A 26,584-nucleotide genomic window follows, 5' to 3' on the forward strand; every position below is an offset into this window, starting at 1 on the left:
GCGCGCTGTGCCGATTGAAGCCAGGAGCCAGGTGCTTCCTCCTGGTCTCCCATGTGGGTGCAGAGCCCAAGCACTTGGGCCATCCTCCACTGCCTTCCCGGGCCACAGCAGAGAGCTGGACTGGAAAAGGAGCAGCTGGGACTAGAACCCGGGGTGCTGGCACCACAGGCGGAGAATTAGCCTAGTGAGCCACGGCGCCTGCCAATATTTGGCTGATTTTTTAAAAAATCTATTCTGGGAAAAAGATTCTCTCTTTTTTACCCTATAGAAAAATTGGGGAGATAGCATTTTAAGAAATCCATGTAATATTTAATGGAAAATTACCAATATGGCTGATAACTTCATAGTGGTATTTGAGATTAATTTTTTATGTTCTCTCTTTAACAGCCCCCTCTATGATATGCTAAGAAAGAATCTTGTCTCTTTAGCCACTGCTACTACAGGTATGTCACATCCTATTTCTTCAGTCTTTATGCCAGCGTTGGGTTCAAGGGGACAAATGATGGGAAAGCAAGGAGGATCAGAATGCTGTCGTTAGCATGGCTGGGAGGCTGTGTGCTACCTGTCATACAGAACGTTTTTAGCATGTTAGATAACTTCTCATTGTGAAAAAACATGAAACATACTGAGATTAGTGAGCTACCCTTCTTCTAGATTAAATAACTGCTGGTGTTTTGCCATTTTTGCTTCTTCTAGTCATACTTTGAGAAATTGCCAACAAAATAAGGCCTTTTTTCCTTCAAACATAACTGCAACATCATTATTATACCCAACAAAATGAATAACACAAAACTAAAGATAATCCCGTACTACTATTAATAGCTAGTTCATGTACCATTGCTCCCAGTTGTCTCAAAAAGTTTATTGTTTTTGGTTTATTGAATCAGGATTGGAACATAAGTCTATATGTTGCATTTGGCTGATACGTCTTGTGTCTTTAATTGAGAAAATTTAATCTTCCTCTTTTTGGACTTGTTTTTGGTTTGGGTTTAATTGAATCACCTTTATTCAGTAACAAATCTTTTTTATTTTAAATTGACATATAATTGTACTTATTAATGGAATATGGTGATATTTTAAGATATATATATATAATACAGTGATCCAGTCAGGGTAATTAGTAAATTCGTCACTTCAAACATTCATCATTTCTGTGGAAATATTAAAATACTCAACTGTTTTGAAATATGAGGGTACTTCAAATAATTTATGGAAAATTGGAGTTGAAAAATAAGTCTATTTTGGTGGAAAACAATTTTTTAAAAGATTTATTTGTATATCTATTTGAAAGGCAGAGTTACAGGGAAAGAGAGAGAGAGAGATCAGTCTTCCATCTACTGGTTCCTTCCCCAAATGACTGCAATGGCTGGGGCCAGGCTGAAGCCAGGATCCAGGAACTTCATCCCCATCTCCCACGTGGGTGCAGGAGCCCAAGGACTTGGGCCATCTGCTGCTGCTTTCCCAGGCCATTAGCAGGGAGCTGATCAGAAGTGAAGCAGCTGCTCATGTGGGATGCTGGTGGCAGTCAGCAGCTTAACCTGCTACACTGTAACACCAGCCCCCAAATCACTGAAATTTAGACTTTTTGAAGACCCTTTGTAATACAGTAAATTAACTCGCCCCGTTGTGCTATATAACACTCCTTTTACTTCCATGTCATTTACCTTTTGTAGAAATGGGTCATTGGTCCTGTAGGATTTCCCATATTCTTAAGTTGACAGATTGTATCCCTGTGGTGTTGTTTAATGTGTTTCTTTATCTCCCAGGTTTTTCAGTAAACTAGTAGTGCTTGAGTGGATTCAAGGTTTTTTTTTTTTTTTTTTTTTTTTTTTTTTTTTTTTTTTTTTCCAATTTTTTTTTTATTTTTATTTTTGCCAAGAAGCTTCCTAGGTGGGCTCTCTGCTTCTGTCGCAGCACATCAGTGCCTGTAAGGTCTGCCCTTGCCCCCTGGGTCCAGGCCAGACTGCAGGCTCTGGTGATGTCTGACCCGGCTTCTGTAAAGGGATGCAGGAACCTCTCACCTGAGAGTTTTAGTTCTCTTACTTAAATGCCAACCCACACTCCTAAAATATTACCCTGTGAGCGTAATTTACTAGATGTACATAGGAAGATGGCTGCTTTGGCGTCTAATGGCTTCAACGTGGTGGTTTGTTAAGAGATAGGAGAATGAACTGGGTACAACTGAACTGTAACTCTCGCTTGCCGTGATGAAACTCCCCCCCCCCCTTTAGTCCTTTGTGAAGCACTTCTCTGAGTTTCAAATTAGATTTTGAGTAACATTGTCCTTTGAAGAAAGCCCAAGTTTATAATCTCTCTTGATTGGCTATCATTAGATAGTTTATGGAAATAAACATTGAAAGGGATCCATTCCTATTAAGGATTTATGCTTTAAAATTAGAGAAAGATGTTTTGCTCTTACAGTGAAATGTGATTTTGAACTTAGCTTGACTTTGGAAGCCTGTTATTTTCATTGAGCCTTTTGCCCCTTTCATCTACTTGTAGCTGTAAATTTCTGTTGGAGAGCAAGGGTCTGGCAGCTTTCTTGAAATTTACTCGTTTGTGGAGGAGTGTGTTTTTGGGATAGTCATTAATAGCTTGAAATACATGGAGGATTTTATGATCGCTGATCTACTCTTTCAGTAAGATTTGTTCTCTGAATGTGTAGAGTAGGTGCAATTCTTACTTTTTTTTTCCTGTCATTTTCTTTTACTTTCTCTGTGGAATTTAACATACACCTATTTATTTATTTATTTGGAAGATTGATTTTGAAAGTCACAGTTAACAGAAGGAGAGATCTTCCATCCTCTGGTTCACTCTCCAGATGGCCCCAACAGCCAGTCCTGGGCTAGACCAAAGCCAAGAGCCTGGAACCTCATCTGGGCCTCCCACATGGGTGATAGGGGCCCCAACACTTAGGCCATTTTCCACTGCTTTTCCCAGGTCATTAGCAGGAAACTGGATGAGAAGTGGAGCAGCTGGAACACAAACCAGTGCTTACGTGGGATATCAGTGTCACAGGCAGTGGCTTATCTGCTACCCCAGAATACCAGCCCCCATATTCATATATTATTAAGAACAGTTATAAGGTCTATTTTATTTAGTTATTTTAAGGATTTATTTATTTGAAAGGAGAATTAGAAGGAGAGATAGAGATCTTACATCCATTGTTTCACTCCCCAAATAGCCACAATGGCTGGAGCTGGGCCAGTCCAAGCCAGGAGCTAGGAGCTTCTTCGAGGTCTCTCACATGGGTTCAGGGCCTCAAGGACTTGGGCCATCTTCCTCTGCTTTCTCAGGCACATTAGCAGGGAGCTAGATCAAAGTGGAGCAGCCAGGACTCGAACTGGTACCCATATGGGCTTTACCTGCTATGCCACAGCACATTTATTTGAAAGGCAGAGTGACACACTGGGGGAGGAAGGGAGGGAAAGATTGAATACATACTAACATGCTTTCATCCACTGGTTCCCTCCCCAAACGATTGATGTGACTAGGGCTGGGCCAGGCTGAAGCCAGGAGCCAGGAACTCCATTCAGGTCTCCCACTAGGTGGCAGAGACCTAAACTTTTCCTAGGCACGTTAGTAGGAAGCTTAATCAGAAATGGAGCAGCCAGGATTCCAACTAGTGCTCTAAAGTATGATGCTGGCATCACAGATGGTAGCTTAGTCCATTGTGCCTCAAAGCCAGCTCCAAGAACAGGTGTTTTAGGTGGAACGAGTGGTTTGCTGAAGTTGAGACACCACTGATAGGTGGCAGAGCCAAGATTTCTGACTGGCTGGTCCTTGGTCTTCCTATTGTGCCAAGCATGAATGTCTCTTTAACCCTTGATTGTAACAGAGTTTGCCTCCTCATTTTTTTTGGAAACATTTTTACCTTCTGAAGAATCAATCTTTAAAACATTTATTCTTGTCATTTAAAAAATAGGATTTATGTATTTATTTGAAAGAGTGACAAGGAGTGAGAGAGAGAGAGAGAGAGAGAGATCTATCTGTCATCTCCTGGTTCACTCCCCAGTTGGCCTGCAGTAGCCAGAGGCTGGGCCAGGCTGAAGTCACGAACCAAGAATTCCATCTCGGTCTCCCATGTGGGTGGCAGGAACTCAAGTACTTGGGTCTTCGTCTGTTGCCTCTTAAGTGCATTAGCACACATTCTGATGTGGGATGTGAGTGTCCCAAAGAGAACTTAATCCATTGTTCCACGTTAGCTGTGCCTAACTTTTGTCATTTAAAAAAATTTCAGACTTAGGAAAAAGCTGCAAAAGTATTATATAGCATTCCCACATACTCTTTACCAAAAATGGTAACATATTATATAGCCGTAGTACAATGATGTAGACCCCAAAATTGCCCCAGGTAATTCTGATTATCTATTCTTTCTTCTGCTTACATGGTTCTTGTGTTGGCTGGATTTATTGATTTTCATAAATTGGTTTGCATGTGTTTTATTTATAAGGACAAATGAGAAAAGTGCTTTTTGTATAACTTATTTTATACCTTTGCAAATGAGCTAAACTTTTTTTTTTTTAAACAAAGATTTATTTATTTATTTGAAAGACAGATTTATAGAAAGAGACCTTTCATTTGCTGGTTCACTCCCCAAATGACCACAGTGGCCCCTGCTGGGCCAGGTGGAAGTCAGGAACTAGGATCTTCAGCTGGGTCTCCCACCTGGGTTGGAAGGAGTTGGGCCACACTCTGCTGCTTTTCCAGACGAAATAGCAGTGAGCTGGATCAAAAGCGGAGCAGCTGCTTGTATGGGTTGCAGGCATTGCAGACAGCAGCTTAACCCGCTGTGCCACAGCGCTGACCCCAACTTGTTTTTGTTTTAAAATTTGTGTATTTATTCAAGAGACACAGTGACAGAGATCTTCCATCTGCTGTTTTACTTCCTGAAATGGCTGCAACTGTCCAGGGCTGAGCCAGGCTGAAGCCAGGAGCCTAAACTTCTGTCTGGTTCCTACATTGGTGGCAGGAACTCAAGTACTTGGACCATTTCTGCTGTTCTCAAAGTGCATTAGCAGGGAGCTAGATTGGAAGCAGAGTAGCCGGGACTTGAATCAGCACTCCAGTATGGCATGTTGGCATCGCAAGTGGTGGCACCCTCTTGGCAGCAGTGCCAGTCTTCTAACCCTTTTTTTTGATTATTGAATAAAATGAATTATTTAAAGATAGTTCTTTTTAAATAATTTCTTCCATTTTCCTGGTGTATATCAATAAAATGAAATAGATATGACAAACTTTATATTTAAGATTGCTTTTTACATTGTGGCTATCTGAAATATCTTTTTGCTTCAAATTTTTTTTTTAACTTTTATTTAATGAATATAAATTTCCAAAGTACGACTTATGGATTACAATGGCTTCCCCCCCATACCGTCCCTCCCACCCACAACCCTCCCCTTTCCCACTCCCTCTCCCCTTCCATTCACATCAAGATTCATTTTCGATTATCTTATGCTTCAAATTGTTTTAACCTGTGTTAGAAAGGCGTGGTAATACAAATGACAGTGATAGAATTGTTTCATTAAAGAACTACTTCACCTGCATTGTATGCTAACTTTGCTTTGTGGTCAGGAAATACTGTCTATTGAACTTTCCAGTATCTCCAGTTAGCTATAAAGATACTTCTTGAAACGATATTCTTTATTATTATAATTGTGAAGATGTTTGCTTTGTGCAAAACCAGTGAATTGTCATACCAGCTGTAGCATCTATATTGTTTCTCTTTCGGTCTTTATTAGGCTAGGGTGAGGTTTTCCGTAAGTGTCTCCTCTCTGGACCTGGTAGTGACTGATGTACCTGCCGCATGGTCGATGTTTTTGGGTGCATCTCAGTTGCATTCAGCGTCTGTCATGAGTGCTCCAGGTTGTTACATTTCTTTCAATTTATTCTTTTCCTGCCACCATGTTTTTACCTTCTCTTCTGTTTCAGAAATTTCTAAATGTATTTTTCTCTTGGGCTAATACTTACTGAATTTGAGAAAAACTTTTATCTGCTTTCTCTTCTTATGAATTGTAGTAAGTGGGCAAACTAACACTTGATGAAAAATAATCTAACTGCATTCAGGTGACAGGAATTTTAAGTCATGAAATCATCATTAGCATTTAGGATGGGGGTTTACATGAAGATGCTGTTATTTTATGAGGCAAGTAGGGGAAATTCCAGATTTCAGATCTCATGGCCCTGTATAACTTTCACACTGGAAAATAAAAATCAAATTTAAAGAGCCTTACGTACTTTTCTTTATGGTGGTGGTGGTTGTTCATATGTTAGGAAAATTTGGTAATTTATCCTCTGCTTGTAACTACTTTTCCAAATTTGAAAGCTTGCCATGGAAGAATTTTTTTAGTTATTTTTCACTTTCCCCCAAATTATATTTTGGTGGTATGTTTTGAATATGGCCTGTCTGGATCTGTGTCATTTTTATCGATTTTGATTTTTCCCCTCTTGCAAATGAGAGCCTTGTCCAGCCCACATGGAGAAGTTCATCTCTAGGGACCAAATCTGGCTTCAGGGTTGTTTGCTGAGGTCCTTTTTGTGTGGAAAGAATGGTTATTACCAGGGAAGGTTTTCCTTTTGTTTTACTTGCTATCCAGATGCCGCTCAGACTCTCGCTCTCGCACAAGATCACAGTATGGATATTCCAAGTCAAGACCAACTGAAGGTAAAATCACCACACGGTGACTTCTTTTGTTGTACAGAGTGGCCCCTTCTCTGTACCTGTGGATCTTGGACTCCCAAGACCTTTCCCTGGACGTGGTAAGGACATAATAAGAAAGGTCCTTGGGAGTTCACAGACCAGGGACAGAGTGAACCTTCTCTGTTCTGCCCATAACAGAGTTCCAGTCTCTGCATCTTTATTGGGATGTAGCACTTCTGATCTTCAGTTCTTCCAGTTGCATTTTCCTTGGGTTTGTGTGTGCCTCTGTGTGTGTGTGCGCGTGTGTGCCTGTGTGTGAGAGAGAGAGAGCAAGAGAGTGTGCTTGTGTGTATACACATGTGTTTGAGAAACAGCTTTGTTAGATTTTACAGGTTTGTTGCAGTTAAGTTCATATCAGGTCATTTCTTAAAGCTTTCCCAAACGTGGGTAACTTAGTGAACATCTTGGTGCAGGATGAGGGTTTTACATGCTTTCTGAATTACACTTAATTTTGTAGTACATTAGAGGCTTTAGACAGCCTGTTTTTAACAGTGGATTTGGGCTTTTGTACAGTGATTTTTTTCCCCCCTCAGGTTTGGGATTCTCCTAGTTCTGCTCATGTGGGTTAAGAGAGAGTTGTGTTGTTTTTACTTGCTGAGTGACTTGAACTCCAGACTTCTCTTCTTTTCCTTGTGTGTAGCCCGTTGTGTTGCACACTAACTGGTGAGCTAGAATGGAACTGCTACATCCCCTGGTCTCAGTCATTTCTGCTGCCCTGATACACACTTTTCCCTTCTTTCAGCAATGTGCAGAGGGGAGTTCCAGTTCCAGGAAAAGAGCCGAAGAAAACAATGTTCCCACACTGCCTACCTCACAGCATAAACGCAGAAACTCTAGAGAAGGTGAATCTTGATAAGGCGTTGTAGATGTTTCTGTCTTTATGTCGATTATTTCTAGATGTGGCATCTGTCCATATTAAGCACTATCTGTAATTAAGAGCATTGTAGAAACTTTTATATGGAGGACTCAAAATAGATGCTGTCTGGGCATGTGAGTAGGAGGGCTACCTGTTGTACATACCTCTCTTTTTTCATAACGTTTTTTCAACCTAGTGGTAACTTGCTAACTGCAGAGGGTGGTGCTCTTTCAGCAGCACGTGGTCACTGGGCGGGGGGTATGAGGCTGTCCCAGGAGTGAGCAGGCTGATAGAGGGGCCACACAGTTGCTAGTTGGCCACCTGCCGAATTTGCTATAAACATGAATTCAAATGCCTTCTGTGTGTATATGTGTTTATTTGATTTCATTGCAATTTTTATTTTGGTTTACCTGCTTGAGTTAAAGGCCAGTTTTCATAGATTTTGACATTTGCAGAGATTTCAAAATATCCTTTGGCCGAAAGTGATAGCTAAAAAGCTCAGTGGTTCCTTTATCCTTGGATGGCTGTGCCAGTAGTTAGATATGGTGTGGTTAGGCGAAACGAGTTCACTGATACCTTTGGAAGCCTTCCCCAAGACCCACTTGATAAGATATCTTCTAAATGTTCTCAGATGTGTGTGAATATAAAAATCGTAAGTTTCCCCAAAGGTGTTTTATGATGTGCTGGATTCTAGTAGAGGTACTTGGCTCACACTTGGACCAATGGCAGGTTGGGCCTCCAGCTCTGTCCTAGATCGTGATGCTCCTGAAGTTGTTTCTGATGTTGAGAATCAGTTTTGCTTTTTCCTTCAAATTGCATTTGAACATAAGCTGAATTTTAGGATACTTAGTTACCTTAGAATAATTTCAGCCTGTATGTAGTATATGTGTTACTAAATGCGGTACTATCTAAATGCACATCCTTATTTCTACACAAAAGACTACTTAAAATATAAGAATCATCCATTCAAGAGACTGTTTGTACCCTGTGGTGTAAATTTTGGGGACAGTTAAGTATTTTCAGGATGGTCTACAGGTAGGAAGGGCAGGGTGTTCTTTGTAGCAAGGACTCATTGTCCTCTCGTTCACCTAAGCTGCAGTGTTGTAGCTGTGGATAGTTTTGTGATACCATCTCAGGAATTGGATTTCTGCTAATTTCAACAATGAGTAAATAAAAAGGAAGTTGAAATTTCCCTGGGCACATATACACCGTTTAATAGACCGTATTCACATGGTTTATAAGGAATTAGGGTGACCTTACGTTCTGGCAGGGACCCATTTACTGCAGAAATTCCCTAGGCCTTGTACATGTAAACACCTGATAGCCGCTGGCAGGCTTAGTGCACTGGGCAAAGGTAGAAGAGAATGAGAGAGCAAAGCACAACAAAAGAAAGTGGAGGATGGGAAAGAAAGAGAAGAATTTTGTATGGTAGCAAACTCAAGTTAATGATTGCCTTGAGTGTCATGCACATGTGCAACACAAGGTCATTTACTTGGAATATGTGGGGCCTTAATATTCATGACGTCACTAGATACATAAGTCCAAAAGAAGCCACTGATCCAGAAGGGACATAGATATGTATTAATTTGGAAACCAGGAGTCCATTGCTTTTTTATAAGATTGTCATATACCAAAATTGTTGAGAAATCTCTCAAAATATATAGTACCAATGAAGCTGCCTTGACAGCCGTGTGGTTGCTCAGATTATTAGGTGTGTATACCTTGCCTGTGGTCTCTAGGGTTAGGCCACTGTGCTGTCACCATTGCAGTTCAGTGGATTAAGCCATTATCCAGCAGTGTGTGCCAGAGCAGGTCCTGCTTTAGTTTCTACGGTGGTAAGAATGTTTAGAATGCAGTGAATGACCATTTAGAAATCCTGTTGAACAGTGTCATTGTTAAGGTGCTTCCAGAGTTGAGACTCCTTAATACTGATCATCTACTTATAGTGTCATTGCTCGCTGGAAAGCCTAACACCAGGGGATGATACATGGGCTCTGCCACTAAGATGGATACTGGATTTCTGATTTTTTTCTTACTGGGAGTAGGAATTTTTTACTTGTCCACCAGAGAAGTTGTAAGTATTCTAAAGAAAGTCTTGGTGATTAAGTGTTGTGTATGTAGTTATCACCATTTTCATTTGACTCCTATAGATGAAGACTTGATAGAAAATTTAACCCAAGAGGAGACATCTAGGCTGGACCTTGGGTTTGAGGAGTGGGATGTAGCTGGCCTGCCTTGGTGGTTTTTAGGAAACTTGAGAAACAACTATACACCTAGAAGTAATGGCTCAACTGACTTACAGACCAATCAGGTAAATTTCACATTTGAAGGGGAACTGTTTTTCCTTTTGAAAGAGTGGTAGCATTCTTGTTTACTCTTGACCACTGCACATTGTTCCTTTAAGATTCTCATGCACTGCCATGACTTTAGATACCATCTGGGGTGGTGATTTTGTGCAGCAGTTAAGACGCCATTGGGAATTCCTGCGTCCCTTAGTGAGGGCCTGGGTTGGAGCCTGGCTCAGCGCTGACTGTGGCTTCCTGAGAACGTGCACCCTAGGAGGCAGCAGGTGATGGCTCACATAGTTGGGTCCCTGCCACCCATGTTGGAGACTTGGATTGAATTCTTGGCTTCCAGGTTGTGGGCATTTGGAGAATGGATTGGCAGATGGGAGTTCTCTCTTTCTGTCTCCTGAATAAATAAAAAATGTACAAACCCAAACTTGCATGTATAGCCCTGACCACTCTCCTGAATGCCCAGTCTCCACGTCAAGCTGCCTCAACACCTCCGCTTTCAGAGGATTTGACATTCAATTTGTTCAAAATAGAACTCTTGAGTATTATTTTTGGAGGGGTATAATCACTCTTTCCACAATCTTTTTCTTTTCGTAAATGTACTGTCTGCCGTAACGGTGTCTGTCTCTTGTCACATACGCATTCAGGTTCTCAGGTCTTTACCCAAAACATCCAGAATATTTTTTTAAAAGATTGATTTATTTTTGAAAGCCAGAGTTACAGAGAGGCAGAGAAAGAAAGAGATCCATCCTCTGTTTCATTCTCCAAGTGGCCGCAACTGCCGGGGCTGCGCTGGGCTGGGCTGCGCTGCGCTGGGCTGGGCTGGGCTGGGCTGGAGCCAGGAGCCAGGAGCTTCATCCAGGTTTCCTACATGGGTGCAGGGTCCCAAGTACTTAGGCTATTGCAGCAGGGAGCTGGACCGAAAGTAGAGCTTGAACCAGCACCCATATGGGATGCCAGTGTCACAGGTGGCAGCTTAACCCACTGGCCACAGCACCGGTCCTATCCAGAACCTAACCACTTTTTACTTCTTCACTGTTGTACCCGGATTCAATCAACCTGTCGTAATTTTTCATGCAGGTGTTGTCGTAGCCTTTTACTCAGCTGTTCTTGTTCATCTTAAGTAGTTCAGTCTTTTCAGAGAGTAAGTTTTGTCATATCACTGCCATTTTTTAATTTTTCAGTGATGGCTTAGAAAGCATTAGAATAAAATCTAGACTCCTTCACCATAGCCATGACTGGTCTGGTCCCCTGCTACCTCACTTGCCTTTATTGTTCACTATGTGTGTCCCAGATACACCAGGCTTCTTCCTTCCTCAGGTACCTTAAGGTTGTTCTTTCCTGTTTCTGGAACATTTTGCCCCAGATTTAGAACTCAGCTCAAATGTAGTTTTCTCAGAGGCCATCAAAGCTTGTCACGCTGCAGTTCTGGGGGGAGGGGGTCCACTCACTTTTGTTTGGGGGCTGTACATTTTAAGTGGTGGCCCTCCAAAATTCACCCCTTGTTCATTTGACGACCTCCCCAGTCCCTCTGCTGCTTTACCTTACCACACCTTCTTCACTTCATGTTGTAAAGCTGTCACTGTCTTTTTTTTTTAAGATTTATTTATTTATTTATTTGAAAGGCCGAGTTAAGAGAGAGAGAGAGAGAGAGAGAGGTCTTCTATCTGCTGGTTCACACCCCAAATGGCTGCAATGGCCGAAACTGCACCAATCCAAAGCTAGGAGCCAGGAGCTTCTTCTGGGTCTCCCACGCAGGTGCAGGGGCCCAAGGACTTGGGCCACCTTCCACTGCTTTCCCAGGCCATAGCAGAGAGCTGGATCAGAAGTGAGGCAGCTGCATCTCAAACCAGCACCCATATGGGATGCCGACATTGCAGGCTGCAGCTTCACCTGCTATGCCACAGTGCTGGCCCCTATCACTGTCTTTTTGTGTGTATTTTTTGGTCTGTTTCTTCTCATTGAAAGTCAAGTCCTGGGTCGACGCTGTGGCTCAGTGGGTTAAAGCCCCTGCCTGAAGTGCTGGCATCCCATGTGGGCACCGGTTCAAGTCCAGGCTGCTCCACTTCCGATCCAGCTCTCTGCTATGGCCTGGGAAAGCAGTAGAAGATGGCCCAAGACTTTGGGCCCCTGTACCCACGTGGAAGACCTGGAAGAAGTTCCTGGCTCTCAACTTCGGAATGGCTCAGCTCTGGCCATTGCAGCCATTTGGGGTGTGGACCAGTGGATAGAAGACCTCTCTGTCTCTGTAACTCTTTCAAGTATTGAAAAATAAATTAAAAAAAAGAAAAGGCAAAGCAAGCCCAGGGTTTTGTATTATTCACTACTATATTCCATTACCTCGTACCTGGAACATATCTGACACATTGGAGACATTCAGTGAGTGCTAGTTGAGAACATGAAAGGGCATAGGACCCTGGCAAAATGAGGAATTGTCCCTTAGGATGTAGAAAAGCGTGTCCTAGAATGTCCAAGGATGAATGCGGAAAGTTCTGTTTGTTTAAAGTTGTTTAGAATATCAGAAAGTGTCAGAGCAAAGGATTTCTCAGATTTCTCAGTGAGCAACTTGTTCATTAGCGAATATGTCAGAGCTGGTGGAATGTTTTTTCTGACTTCTAGAGCGCCGCCCATGGAAAGGAGTAGGGAGTGTGTTCTGTGTAGTTGTGTAACTCTGCGTCTTCAACTCTGGAGCCCCTTAGTGCTGTTTCTCAGGTGCTATTCCTGATTCACTGTTAAAATAGAAAATCCCTTGCCAGGCACCATATATCCATTCATTGTAGTTTAACCATTGTAGGTGTCAAGTTAGATACCTGTTAAATGACTTTTTGTCCATTGAAGAAAAATGAGATGCTCTTTGGAGATGTAGTGTGAATACGTTGACTTTTGTTTCATTTATGTTGGTTTAGCATTTCTTTATAAGCCACTGACTACAGACACGTGTTTGTTTTTTCTATTAGGATATAGGTACTGCCGTTGTTTCAGACACTACAGATGACTTGTGGTTTTTGAATGAGTCAGTATCAGAGCAGTTAGGTGTTGGAATAAAAGGTGAAGCTGCTCTTACTGATCAAGCAAGTGAAGAAGTAGGAAAAGTGGGTGACAAAAAGGTATGTTGTGTTTATGTGTTCATAGTACTCTTGGTCTTTTGATATCTTTGTACAAAAAATTACTCAATAATTTCCCGTTTTAAAATTTTTCATGTTTTCCTGTATTCAGTTTTGAGTGTCGCCGAGGCTGTCTCTAAAGTGAGAGAAGCTTCTGCCTCTCTGGGAGCTGTAGCTCCCTCTTCACCTGCTTGCGGGTCTTCTGTCGGGAAGCTTCTTTCAGCTGTGACCTTTGCTTGCTAACAAGGCGAAGTTCTGAACGTCTCAGCATCCTGGAGGAGAAAGTCCTTAACTTGTAGACTCTCAGTAGCTTTTATAACCACTTTATATCTAAATGAAATGCACATGGTGTCTTTCTACCTTGTAGTGTTATTGGAGGAAATGAGGGAGTTAGAACTATGAGTAGGTGGAGTGTAAGTGCACCCTGGGCAGGAGTGGCACAGGCGGCACATCTGGGGCCAGCACTCAGTGCACTCTCTGTAGACATCTGTTGAATCTGCAGCAGAACACCACATCTACTTAGGCTGCCACAGTTGCTGAGTGAGTTACTTGATTGTCAGGAGTGGATGCCCTGGTATGCTTGCTGCAGGCAGACTTGGTCAGGGGCGCACTAGAAAGCATGCGGGTAGCTACAGTGAGGACACAAGTGACATCCTGAAGACTCAGAGAGATGGGCCTTGAGGAAGTTGCTGTTAGAGGTTCCTAATCGTTTCCTATTTTTATTCCATTTATTAGACCATGAAACTAGGGTTTTAAGTTTTATAATTTTAAATCCTAAATTTTAAAACTTGGAAGACCCTCCCCAACCCTGGTATATGAGCAGGATTTTATAGGCCAGCCAGAGTATCGTCTAACTAGTTTTATTCTTAAATGTGAAAAGTAAGATTTTGAAATGCTTTGTTTTCATTCCTCACTTCTACCTTCACCTGCAAGGTAAAATGTTTCTATATTTAATCATTTGCAGCTTTTCTACTCCTTACATTATTTATAAGTTTGGACAGCTTTTCCTTTTGGAATGTGGGAGACACCTGGTAACACTCGTTGGTGCTTTTCCGTCGCTGGTCTGACTGAAGTTTCCGCGGGGTGTGTACAGAGTCATGTATTTGGGCTTACATTTAAGCTCCCTTCTTTCTAAGTGCTAGTGATGGAGATAGAATGTGAGTTAAATTGAAGCTGTTCTTTTTCACCTTGAGATGAAAGGCTCCTCTCAGGGCAGTCTTACTAACAAGGTGTCTTTGCCTTTACAGATGATTGAAGAGAGGAAAAGTGATGACCCTGAGGACTCGAAGTCCTTAAGTGATGACACTGATGTAGAAGTCACCTCTGAGGTACAACTCCTTCAGACGCGGGAACCCCCAAAGCTCCCCAGTGTGGCAGGAAGGCCCTTTGCCCGTTGCTTCTGCCTTCCCTCACTGTTGAGAGGCACTGGTTTTTTGTACGTATTGTTAGAGGTTCTCTTGGAGTCGGAGGAGAGGAGAGACTCCGATCGGATCATCTCCTGCATTGTGAAAGGCTGACTTCAGTGCCTGTGCGTGCCGCTCTCTGTGCTGACAGAACTCTCCACGCATGGTGCGCAGGAGACACGGCTTCACCAAGTGCCTGCGCCACTGTCCCACTGCACGCCACACTGTCATCTTACAGACACCTGTAGGCTCAGTGCATTTCTCTGTAGAGTATAAAAATGATATTGTCAACTCTCCCAGGAAGAAGCACATAGAAAATGTCCTAGTTTCTACACAAGCTAATACGAAGGGAGGCTATTGATGAAGATTGGGTATCAATCTCTTAGTAGATACGGATTCGTCACCAACTGACAGCTCATTTCTAGATACAAATGTGTGTGAACCTGCTGTTCTCTTTTCGTGTTATTTACTGTGCTCTTGCAGTATTTCCTGCAGCTCACTCACCGTGGGAAGCAGTCTAGTGTGGAAGGGTAAAGAAGGGACTGTACACTTTGCTGCTTGGGCGCAGAAGCATCTTTAGGTGGTTTCTGGTGTTTCCTCCTGTCTCCTCCCCCAGCCCCTAGCATACTGCTGTTGACCATTATGATAATTTACGGCAGATTATCTGTCTGCACATAGCTCGGTGGTACAACAGCACACATTGGCCCATCAGTGTTCTTGATCACAATACAAATGGTAAAGATGAATGTGTTTTTTTTTTTTTTTTTTTTTTTTTTTTGACAGGCAGAGTGGACAGTGAGAGAGAGAGACAGAGAGAAAGGTCTTCCTTTTGCCGTTGGTTCACCCTCCAATGGCCGCCGCAGCTGGCGCGCTGCGGCTGGCACACCGCACTGATCCGATGGCAGGATCCAGGTGCTTTTCCTGGTCTCCCATGGGGTGCAGGGCCCAAGCACCTGGGCCATCCTCCACTGCACTCCCTGGCCACAGCAGAGAGCTGGCCTGGAAGAGGGGCAACTGGGACAGAATCCGGCGCCCCGACCGGGACTAGAACCCGGTGTGCCGGCGCTGCTAGGCGGAGGATTAGCCTAGTGAGCCGCGGCGCCGGCCAAGATGAATGTTTTTATCTTAATCAGACTTCCATGACTACTTGGGCCCAGAAAACATGTTAAACAGATAGACTATTTCATCAAGTCTAAGATGACACTGAACTTAATAAGCCCTATTATTTTCTGTACTATTTAAAGAAGAAAAAATGATGTCAGTTCAGCTGTACACACCGTCAGTTATGAATTCCAAATCTTCGTGAAGTTCTTTTTGAGTATTTATGTAGCATTTCACATGTGACTGGAAAATCTTAAAATGGCAGAAGTTTTAAGGCTCTCTGGGAAGTGTACCAGTCTGACACACAGGCATGACCTGTGTCTCAGCAGAGCTCCCACTCCAGACTTGAAGTGCTCTGCCTCATCCCGAGGGCAGTCGAGTCGGCCTGTGTGAGACCAGTGTCATGTCACAGCCAGCTGTCCACAGTAAACACTCCTGCCTTCTTGCAGCTGGCTGCCTTTGAATTGAGCAAGGCATTTCACGTTCATTGAGATCTCATTGAGCTCTCGTGTCTCCCAATTTGAATATGGAGAAGTGGGGAGAAAATAACTTGGTGTTCAAGGACAAGAACACTGATGTTTCAGAGAGAGATTTAGGCCTACAGTTAACCCCCTGTGATCCCAAGGACAGTGAAAGAGCATGAGTAAACTGAAATTCTCAAATCTTTTTTGTCCTCCTTTTTGCTAGATTTCATAACATCTGTTAATGGGAAAGAGTGACTGTATTATTGCTTCCTCATTTTTTAGCCTCTTGGCTGAAAGGAACAAATATGCATAGAGGAATGGTCTAAAAGAAGGCAGTGAGGAAAAGGAAGACACGTACATTTTGCCAGACTGAATGGGAAGTTGTTAAATAGTTACTCTAACTTAGGAGATAGCAGTATCAAATTTTGGCTTGAATCCGGCGCCGCGGCTCACTAGGCTAATCCTCCGCCTTGCGGCGCCGGCACACCGGGTTCTAGTCCCGGTCAGGGCGCCGGATTCTGTCCCGGTTGCCCCTCTTCCAGGCCAGCTCTCTGCTGTGGCCCGGGAGTGCAATGGAGGATGGCCCAGGTGCTTGGGCCCTGCACCCCATGGGAGACCAGGATAAGTACCTGGCTCCTGCCATCGGATCAGCGCGGTGCGCCGGCCGCAGCGCGCCAGCCGCAGCGGCCATTGGAGGGTGAACCAACGGCAAAAGAAAGACCTTTCTTTCTGTCTCTCTCTCTCACTGTCCACTCTGCCTGTCAAAAAAAAAAAAAAATTTTTTTTTTTGGCTTGAAAATGGCAGTTGTGGCACTCTGACATTTCTTGCATGTATCTGTAGAATTTGCCCCAGTCCTTCGCTAGCCCACTGACATGGAATGTCCGAACTATCCTTAGCGAGGTGGTGTGAATCTCACCTCTCCTCCTGAGGGCTTGCTCACGACTTGAGTGGATGTTAATTGACCGCACTTGTCTTTGTAGGACGAGTGGCAGTGCACTGAGTGCAGGAAGTTTAACTCTCCAAGCAAGAGGTACTGTTTTCGATGCTGGGCCTTGAGGAAAGATTGGTATTCAGATTGTTCTAAGTTAACCCATTCTCTCTCCACGTCCGATATCACTGCCATACCTGAAAAGAAGGAAAATGAAGGAATTGATGTCCCTGATTGTCGAAGAACCATTTCAGCTCCGGTTGTTAGACCTAAAGATGTTTATAGAAAGGAAGAAAACTCCAAACTTTTTGATCCCTGCAGCTCGGTGGAATTCTTAGATTTGGCTCATAGTTCCGAAAGCCAAGAGACCATCTCCAGCATGGGAGAACAAGCAGATCACCTTTTTGAGCAGAGGACAGATACAGAAAACATGGAGGACTGCCAGAACATCTTGAAGCCGTGCAGCTTATGTGAGAAAAGACCCCGAGATGGGAACATCATTCACGGGAGGACGAGCCACCTTACCACTTGTTTCCACTGTGCGAGAAGACTAAAGAAGACTGGGGCTTCGTGCCCTATTTGCAAGAAAGAGATTCAGTTGGTTATTAAGGTTTTCATAGCATAGCTGAATCTGTGAGTTGCAGAGAAATAAGAGAGCCACGTCATGTGAAACATCAGTATTGAGCACCTCTTCCTAGCTGACCTATTGTTAACCCCTGTGTTCCCGGACATTGTTCCTCTGCACCTAGAAGGAATTGAGCGTGAGTTCTTTAGAACTAGTTGATTGATTTTTGGGGGCTCCATTAACATGAAAACAAATGCAAATAATCACTTCATTCTCCCTCCAAAGAGTAGGACAGAACCTGCTACCAGGACAAACAAAAATGCATTTATTCATTCACTTACCAAACTATTTGAGAATTAATCTTCCTTAGTTGATTTTTATTCCCCACCCATCTGTTAGGGAATGTTTTCCTGTTATCATAATCCAAGGTTGTTACTAGAAGAATATTAGAGCTAATAATGAAAACATACGTGATCTGGTTAGTCCAATTAGGAGGACTGAGAGTCACTTTATGTTATAGTTAGGCTGCATGGTTCAGAGAAGCCAAAAGAGAAAGTATTGAAAAGCAAGAGATTTCTTCCAGGGATGCCTAGTATAGTGGTTATAAAACATTTGTTCTAACATACCCCTAAAATAATTTCAAAGTATATATATAATCTTTTGCACATTTGAAAAATGAGGTATGGTTAGCATGTAATAAAGTATTCCCTTCAGCTGAGTTGTAGAAACCTTGAGGAACCCCCCTAAATAAGCCATAGAACCAGAACACTTCCTTTAGCCCCATTGCAGGCCATTCTTCAACCAGTTCATGGCGCTCTCTCTGTGTTCTCCTTTTGCACATCTTTAACTTGACATCTAAGTTCTTTAAAAATTTAAGTACTTAAAAAAGATATTATGCAATATAGTGTATATTATATACATGCTTTAAAGATACTTGTATCAAAGCCTTGGAGCTGTAGGCTTAGGTGATTAAATTTATAGAAAAAGTCCTCATAGAAACTGGCAAAGCCTGTCCTCATTTCAAAATGAATCAGCCAAATTAAAGTGTTAATTCTAATGACTACATAGGTCTCTGGCCCAACCCTCCTGCACTTGATCTTAGCCAAAAGGCCGAGAAGCAATGCCAGCCCTCCTGGTGGTGGTTCTGAACTAGAGAAGGCAGAGAAGTTTCAGCCAAAGCTGTCTCTGTCTTGCTTTCTCGCTCCTGGTTGTCTTGGAAGGCCTCTTTGTCACCTGTAGGATAGTTTACACCTGAAGCGGTGCCTCACCTAGTTCTGGGTGGGTCAGAGGCAGCCTTTCTTTAGAGAATAGGGAGTAAGGCAATTGGGACAAGCGAAGTAATGAAAGAAAAGTGATAGACTGGAAGAAGCTTGGTCATGCCACAACAATTTCAGGACAATACATACAGAAATGGAAAGTACCAATGTCTGTTCAACTCATGGAGAAATACCACCTGCGTTGCATGTACGTGCGCAGCTCCCCAGGGATTGATCCCAAGGACCAGGCCTTTGAGCAGATGTGCCCGGAAGCTCTGATGCAGGTTTTCTACCGACTGCTTTCAGATGCCTTGCCCTAAAAGGAAGGGCTTTGCCTCGCTGTTTGGTGCCAAACTAGAACATAGACCAGACAGCCTCCCTTTATTATTTAGTTTCCAGAGAGGAAATTTTCCTAATTTTAAACCTTAATGTACTCATGTATTCAATGTCTCTTCTTTTGCACCTGAGGCTAGATGACACAGCTAGTGCACAGCCGGAGTTCAGAGTTGTCGCTGGAATCTGAATCTGTTGACGAGTAAATCTTCATATGATCCTTGTTAACTTTATCATTTGCTAAAAATTTTAAATGGTGATGCTTCAAATATAGGTCTTCTAATAAATGGTATCAGAGATTAGGATTTTGCAGCCAGGATGGGACTTCAGAGACTCTGAAAACAGCCCTGTAAGTGTCATGCTTTCGTAGCTAATTAGCAGATTCTCCCACTGTGAGGGCAGGGAAAGGGGGCAGCGTTGCTCCTGTCTCAGACATGAAGCTCAAGTCTCTGGCTCTCCAGGCACTGGGAGGACACTGGTTTTCACCCAGAAGCAGAACCAGCCCTTTGAGTAGATGAGACCTAGGTGAATGCTCTGAAAGCTGATCCTCCTTCCTCCTCCCGCCCCATACTCTCATCGTGGTTTGATAGCCTCGATCTTAAGTTTTTGCCAGTGTGCTTTTGAGGTGATTAAGATTAGAGTTGGGGATTTAGGGGTCTGCAGTTGTACCCCGTGATCCCATATATAAAGATGCAGTCTTTTAGATAAAACTTAGGTAAGAACCAAATGTTTTTTTTTATGTTTGTAGATGTTTAATGCTAATTTTGGTACATCCCTGCTCAGCGCAGTCTGGCACTACCCAGCATCCCTTGCTTCCTGTCTGCTTCCCTGGGTTTCCCTGTCTCCAGTAGCACTAAGTCCTTCGCTTGGCGCCGTCTGAGGGAAACCTCATCTTCAGCTGCAGGAGACGTTAAACCTCCTCGATTGGATTTTGTTCTTTTTTCATTGCCCCTGCGGTACAAGTTCTTTCGCTGCCACAGAAGCAGGGTGTTGTTTCTGTGGAAGTCTTCAGGTTACTACTGTAAGGTGCTGCCGTCCATCTTCAGCTGTGACGCGGCCCGCCATCCTGTCTGATTTGTTGCCATTGCCCGTTCACGCTAATGTCTTCACTTGGTGGTAAATTCTGTGGCCACCCTAGTTACAAGCAGGCCATGCCCGAGTGGAGACCTCGGCTGTGAGGAAGGCTCCAGAGCTGGTGGCACTGGGGTCGGTGTTCGTGGTGCACAGCGCCATGGACTGAATGGTGACCTCACACCACATTAGCATTGGCTTCCTTACTCTAGTTGCCATTTACATTCATATTTATAATGATGCTATCTTGGACAGGAAGTTCAGAACAGAGATGATAAATCATTAGATAAATACTTTCTAAATAACAGCTGCAAAGATCTTTTCTCTCAATATCAGCTCACTTACCTTACAGTGTACCTGACAGAAATCAGTATGCTTTTGTATTTAATACTTAATCCAGACTTTGTAAAAGTTGAGACCAAGCCTTGAAACTGTTATTAACCATTTCTCCTCAGTCCACCTGGAGAGAACACGGGTTTCCAATCCTAGGCTTGAACAGTGGACCAGAGTCCAGCCAGGCCAGCCTCCACACTGCCACAGACTGTGTAATACAAGACACTGCCAAGCATTTAATATACAGTTGTTTTCATTATAATTTATGTATATTTAGATGTATGTAATGCTTTGTGGGTTATTTGCTTTGTAAAAAGAATTTGTTTCTAAAGGTTAGGATCATTTGTAACTTTATTTGCATGTGTCAGTTCAATGCAATATTGGCTTTGAAAAGTCACTGATGAGAAATTGGTGGATGTTGTTGGGTTCTACAAAGCTATTGTAACGTTACCTCTTGATTCACGTTAGAAAGCAGAACACCTGTTAACCAACTCGAGGGTTTTCCTCTCTCACAGACCTACCTGAACTGAAAGTACTTGGCTTCAGATACTGTGACTCTGCTCTTTCCCATGTTGCCGGTCAACTGCTTATGTGGTTTAGAGACGTGTCCTGAAGCAGAACTCACTGTGTCGTTCTCCCAGTCGGCGTGCATGTCCGCGCGTGCGCACTGTCGAGACCGAGGCTGCCTTTGCTAACAAGCTGTGCGTAGAACCTGCACTTCCGTGACTAAGGAGCCTGCAAGCTCTCCCCGGTGCCCAAGTGAAGATGTGTTTACAAATGTCTGGGATGTGCAGTGTCGGGAATGCTGGAATTTCTCAGATTTACGAGTAGGCAGGTTACGGTTTAGCATAAAAGGGGACAGTTTGAGGACAAAAAGGCTAAATAGAAGTGATGGTCTGAGTGGTTAAAGTCGCTCCCCAGGCCTAATCTGGGCACAGTTTGAGATGGCCTTTCTGGGGGTGGAGCTGTTATGTCTGCCATTGCTTAGCCTTCCTTTGTAGGAGCCCCAGTCTCTTCTCTCCCATGGGAGAGTGTCCCATAAGCATTTTGAGATCTTTTGATGGAATGTTGTGAATTCCATGGTGAATATGGCATTGTTCAACAAGGCCCACACTTGAGTTCCTGCACCTCTCTTGTAGCCTTTTCAGTGACAGAACGTGAGCAGGAGGGAGTCAGATCTGCAGAAAGCGGGACTCTCCTGGTGGCTCTGAAGTCCAGGCACGGCTTCACGTGCGGGGAGCTCTCCTCAGGGCTCCTCCCCAGTGCCTCTGTGAGCAAGCACAGCTGGCAGAGCTCCCTGCTTCCCAGCGAGGCGGGGAGCGTCCCAGATACCTGAAGAGGGCCGAGCATGCCGTGAGTGCAGTTCCTCCCAGAGCAGGCCTTGCACGTTGGCGGGTGCTTCTTTGAAAAGGCCATTATCGTTCTAACGCTTTTGAGAGTATCAGAGCATCTCATTTCGCACCTGAGGCATTTGTTTTCTGAGCAGTAAGTACTTTGATGCAGCAGGCACTTGCCCTCCGTTACTGTTAGTCTTAGACCCTCTTGGTTCAGAGTTCTCTATTTCTGGGTATTACCTCTATACCAAAGGCCTCTGGTCCCCTCTGGCGTGGTGGTGACTCAGGACCATTCCTGTCTCCTGGTCGGTCGGCAGGAGCCTTTCGCCGCATGGTCAGGTGGTGGGTTCTCACAGCAAGGAAGGGATTCCTGTCGCGAGGGTGGAGGCCTCTGTGGACGCGGTACGGGGGAGCTGCTGTCCCCGGCGTCTGTGCCTGAGAAATTGAAGCCAGCCTTCCCTCTCATCCAGGAGAAAGCTGGTTTTCCCTATAGTTTGCCCCCTGTGTGCCCTGTTCCTCTCTTCTAGAGCGAGCCCCTAGACAATGTTGTAGAGGGGGTGACACATTGTTGGCCTCCCCAGCACTTGGCACGGCAGAAGTCATGAGCAACTCCTGAACAGGCCCCTGGGTCTGCAGCTATACACTCTGAAGTGCCTCTGAGGTGGAGTAGGATTGTCCCATTGGCCCAGCTCCCAGACTGGAACTTCTTAAGCCCCAGTTTCTCTCATTTGAAAAATGAGCACACAAACCCTACCCTTTCTACCTCATCGTTTGTTGTGGCGATTAGGTCTGAATTGCCTGTGATTGCCTTGAAGATGATCGAAGAAGCTATCGCACTGTTGGTAGCCCGAGCTCTGGGGTGTGCGTGTGAGCGAGATACCTCACGGCCTGCAAGCTGAGCGCGAGTGCTCCCACATGCCCACTGGGCAGGGCCCCTCTTAGCCACGCTGTGAGCACGCATCCTTTCCTTGATGAGGGAAGCCTGGCCTTTGGCTGCTCTGAGAGCAGATTCTGTCCTGGAGGAACTGCCTAGCTGTGGTCTTGAGCGGAAGTCCTACATACACTTGAGGAGGCGGCATAAAATGCACTGCTGGAATACAGACAACACGGGATTTCCCAGATCTCTCTCCGAGGAGTAGCAGATGTGGCTTCAGAAAATGAGGAGAAAAGCCAGTTTGAAGTGACTGGGTGGTGGCCAGCTTACTCACTAAATGAGGCCGGGGGAAGCATTGTCAGGCGTTCTTGCCTGGTTTTTACAAGCAACAGTTAACAGTTAACAGCTCCGTCTTGGTGTTTGCACTATGTCATGCTTGTAAACCTTTTGATTTTTATTGCGTTTTTTTGCTTATTAAATATTTTTCATTTTGTCATCATGTGTTGTCATATTGTCATTATTGAAGAAATACTATTTTTTTTTTAATTTACAGCCAAATCTCATTTTGTTCTCTTTGATCTGATTTGGGGAAGTTAGTGGACTTCACATCAGCAGGGGCTGGGAGTATTTCCCCCATTTCCTTTTGGAGTAATTGTTACATTTCATTTTCAGGGTCCCAGTCCTGAAGGAAACCTTCCAGTCTTTCAGTGGTGTTTTTGTTTGTTTGTTTGTTTGTTTTAGGTAGAGTTAGAAAAAAGTCTTCCTTCCTTTGGTTCACTCCCCAAATGGCCACTATGGCCGGTGTTGTGCCGATCCGAAGCCAGGAGCCAGGTGCTTCTTCCTGGTCTCTCATGTGGGTGCAGGGGCCCAAGCACTTGGGCCATCCTCCACTGCCCTCCCGGGGCAGTCCAGAGAGCTGGACTGGAAGAGGAGCAACCGGGACTAGAACCTGGCACCCATGTGGGATGCCGGCACTGCAGGAGGAGGATTAGCCAAGTGAGCCACAGCGCTGGCCCCAGCAGAGTGGTTTTTAACATTGAGCTTACTGTGGTTTTGAATTGGGGCTTGGTGCATAATGTAGGGAGGGTTTGTTAGGGTCTTTTTTAAATGTCAGGGGATTGTAGTCCTTGCAAAGCTAATGGAATTTGTAAAGCCTCTTCCTCTGAATGGCACAGTGTTTTAAGTTCAAAATCAGGGGCTTCATTGAAGCCACTGAGGCTCTGTTGCAGGGATATCGAAGCAGAGTGAACAGCCCACAGCGCCGTAGCATATACAGTTCAAGATCATCCCCTTGGGGCTGTCACTGTGGCTTAGTGGGTGAAGCCACCACCTGCAGTGCCGACATCCCACATAGGCATCATTTCATGTCCTGCCTGTTTCACTTCCGATCCAGCTCCCTGCTAATGTACCTGGGAGAGCAGCGGAAGCTGGCCCAAGTGCTTGGGCCCCTGCCACCCATGTGAGAGACCTGGAAAAAGCTCCTGTCTCTGGGCTGGAGCTTGGACAGCCCCAGCTGTTGTGGCCATTTGGGTAGTTAGCCAGTGGATGGAAGATCTCTAACTCTGCCTTTTAAATAAGCAAATCTTTTAAAAAGCGTTCCCTTGTAGCCAAAGCCATTATGGTATGTGAAACGGGAGTGAATTCTGGGGAGGGGGGCATACAGTCAGTGCAGATGGTGTGCACGCGTACCTCTCTGGGGCACCGTTTACAGGCCAGCATGTTGGCGATAGCCCTAGAGCTAGGCAGGGTGCGCTTGTGTGAGGAGGCCCTGGGCTGGGGCAGACTGGTGCTGGAAATACCGGGCTCAGCGTTTTACAAATAAAGTGGAGCAGGAGAAACACTGGAGGCCGGGATGAGACAACTTTCTGCTCTGCAACCCCTTCCGTGTTTGTTACCTTGAGGTACCTTTTCAGGTGGCTTTAATTGCATAGTATATTTTGTGTCCCATGTGTTTGCCTCCTGCTCACCTTGAGTTCTTGGTGCACAGATTTACCATCTGCGTTGAAAATAGTCTTGAAGGACCAACAATGGTGTAGTGGGTAGGGCCATCAGCTGAGATGCCAGCATCTCATATGGGTACTGTTCCAGCGAGTCCTATTTGTTCCAATTCCAATCCCCCTCCCTGCTAGTGGTCTGGGGAAAGCGGCAGAAGATGGCCCAAGTACTTAGGTCTCTGCGCACCTACGTGGGACACCTAGATGAAGCTTCAGGCTCCTGGCTTAGCCCTGGCTGCTCTGGCCACTAGGGGAGTGAACCAGTGGATGGAAGATCTTTCTCTGTCTCTCTGTAACTCTTTCAAATAATTTTTAAAATTTTTTTATTTATTTAAGAAGTAGAGTTACAAAGAGAAGGAGAGACAGAAAGGTCTTCCATTCGGCAGTTCACTCCCCAAATGGCTGCAATGGCTGGAGCTTTGCAGATCCGAAGCCAGGAGCTAGGAGCTTCTTTCAGGTCTCCCATGCAGGTGCAGGGGCCCAAGGACTTGGACCATCTTCTGCTGCCTTCCCATGCTATAGCAGAGAGCTGGATTGGAAGATGAGCAGCTGGGACTCAAACTGGGGCACATATGGGATGCTGGCACCGCGGCAGAGGATTAACCTGTACCACAGCACTGGCCCCATAAAATTTTTTTTTTTTTTTTTAAAGTCTTGAGATAGAGGTGGGCAGGGCAACCTGGGACTAGTAACGAAGCTTACAAGCTGTCATTGGTAGATTAATTCCAAATCAGTGCCCCGCCCCCAGCTCAGAATTGCACAGATCTCATCTGCAGAGGTTTAAAAAAAAATTATTAGGAAAAACTCACGTTTTACAGGTTTAGGGAAATATGGGGATAATGTTGCTGTGTATGCCCCCAACCCAACTCTAACCCCCCTGAACTCAGCTGATTTAGCCCATTCAAAATAAAGGAGGGGAATGGAATTCATTCATAGATAGTAAGCATTACTATGAGCCAGAGATTGCTTTGTACTGGGACTACAACAATGAACAAGTAGTTGGTCCTCAAATTGTCTACCCATGCAGCTTCCATGTAGGCCAGGGAAGCAGCAAATGAGTACTGGAGGTGAGGGAATGGCTTATTTAGGAAACTAAATTGTTCCACGTGACTTGGAGAAGTGATGAGAGACGGGCTGGAGTGGCCACAGGTAGCATGTTGACCGTGGTTTTGTTTTGTTTTTAAAGATTATTAAAAGAAAGTAATGTATAGCTAAGTAGAAGGAGCTCAATAAATGCCAGTTGAACACTGAAAAAAAAATTATTTTACAAAGATGTATTATTTGAAAGAGTTTCAGAGAGAGAGAGCTTCCATCCGCTGGTTTACTCCCTAAATGGCCGCAATGCAGAGGTTGGGCCAGGCTGAAGCTAGGGGTTTCCTGTGGATTTTCCACGTGGGTGCAGGGTCCCAAGTATTTGGGCCATCTTCCACTGCTTCCCAGACACAGCAACAGAGAGCTGGGTTGGAGAGCAGCCTGGACTTTCTTTCTTTTTTTAATTTAATTTAATTTTTAAACGCCTAAGAATGATTGTGTATTGATTACAGAGTTCAACCAGTGGTATTAAGTAGAACAAACAGCAACAACAACAACAACAACAAAATACTAAAGGAATAAAATAGTAATTTGTTCCTCAACAGTCTAGACAAGGGCTGATCATGTCATTGTCTCTCATAGTGTCCATTTCACTTCAATGGGTATAATTTTAGATGCTCGTTTAGTTGCCATTGATCAGGGAGAACGTATGATATTTGTCCCTTTTGGGCTGGCTTATTTCACTCAGCATGATATTTTCCAGATTCCTCCATTTTGTTGTAAATGCCCGGATTTCATTGTTTTTTTTTACTGCTGTATAGCGTTCCATAGAGTACGTATCCCATAATTTCTTTATCCAGTCATCCATTGATGGACATTTAGGTTGATTCCATGTCTTAGTTTTTGTGAATTGAGCTGCAACAAATATTGAGGTGCAAATG

General features: G+C 44.2%; 1 protein-coding gene across 14 annotated transcripts in view; it reads left to right on the top strand.

The window, feature by feature from the left end:
- MDM4 (MDM4 regulator of p53) overlaps window positions 1–23,116 on the top strand; it is a 46,839-nt gene extending 23,723 nt beyond the window's left edge. For 2 of the 14 annotated variants that reach the window (XM_002717573.5, XM_051821197.2), the window contains exons 5-11: window positions 388–443; window positions 6,597–6,664; window positions 7,443–7,542; window positions 9,707–9,867; window positions 12,808–12,957; window positions 14,202–14,282; window positions 16,904–23,116. In XM_002717573.5, the coding sequence (XP_002717619.1) occupies window positions 388–443; window positions 6,597–6,664; window positions 7,443–7,542; window positions 9,707–9,867; window positions 12,808–12,957; window positions 14,202–14,282; window positions 16,904–17,476 (1,189 nt within the window). In that variant the 3' untranslated portion in view covers window positions 17,477–23,116. The remainder of the gene's footprint in view (window positions 1–387; window positions 444–6,596; window positions 6,665–7,442; window positions 7,543–9,706; window positions 9,868–12,807; window positions 12,958–14,201; window positions 14,283–16,903) is intronic. The other 12 variants (XR_011381362.1, XR_011381360.1, XM_008268530.4 and 9 more) reach the window with 8 other exon arrangements.
- The last annotated feature ends 3,468 nt before the right edge of the window (window positions 23,117–26,584 follow it).

This window comes from Oryctolagus cuniculus, chromosome 13 (assembly GCF_964237555.1).
Source record: "Oryctolagus cuniculus chromosome 13, mOryCun1.1, whole genome shotgun sequence".
Lineage (NCBI taxonomy): Eukaryota > Metazoa > Chordata > Mammalia > Lagomorpha > Leporidae > Oryctolagus > Oryctolagus cuniculus.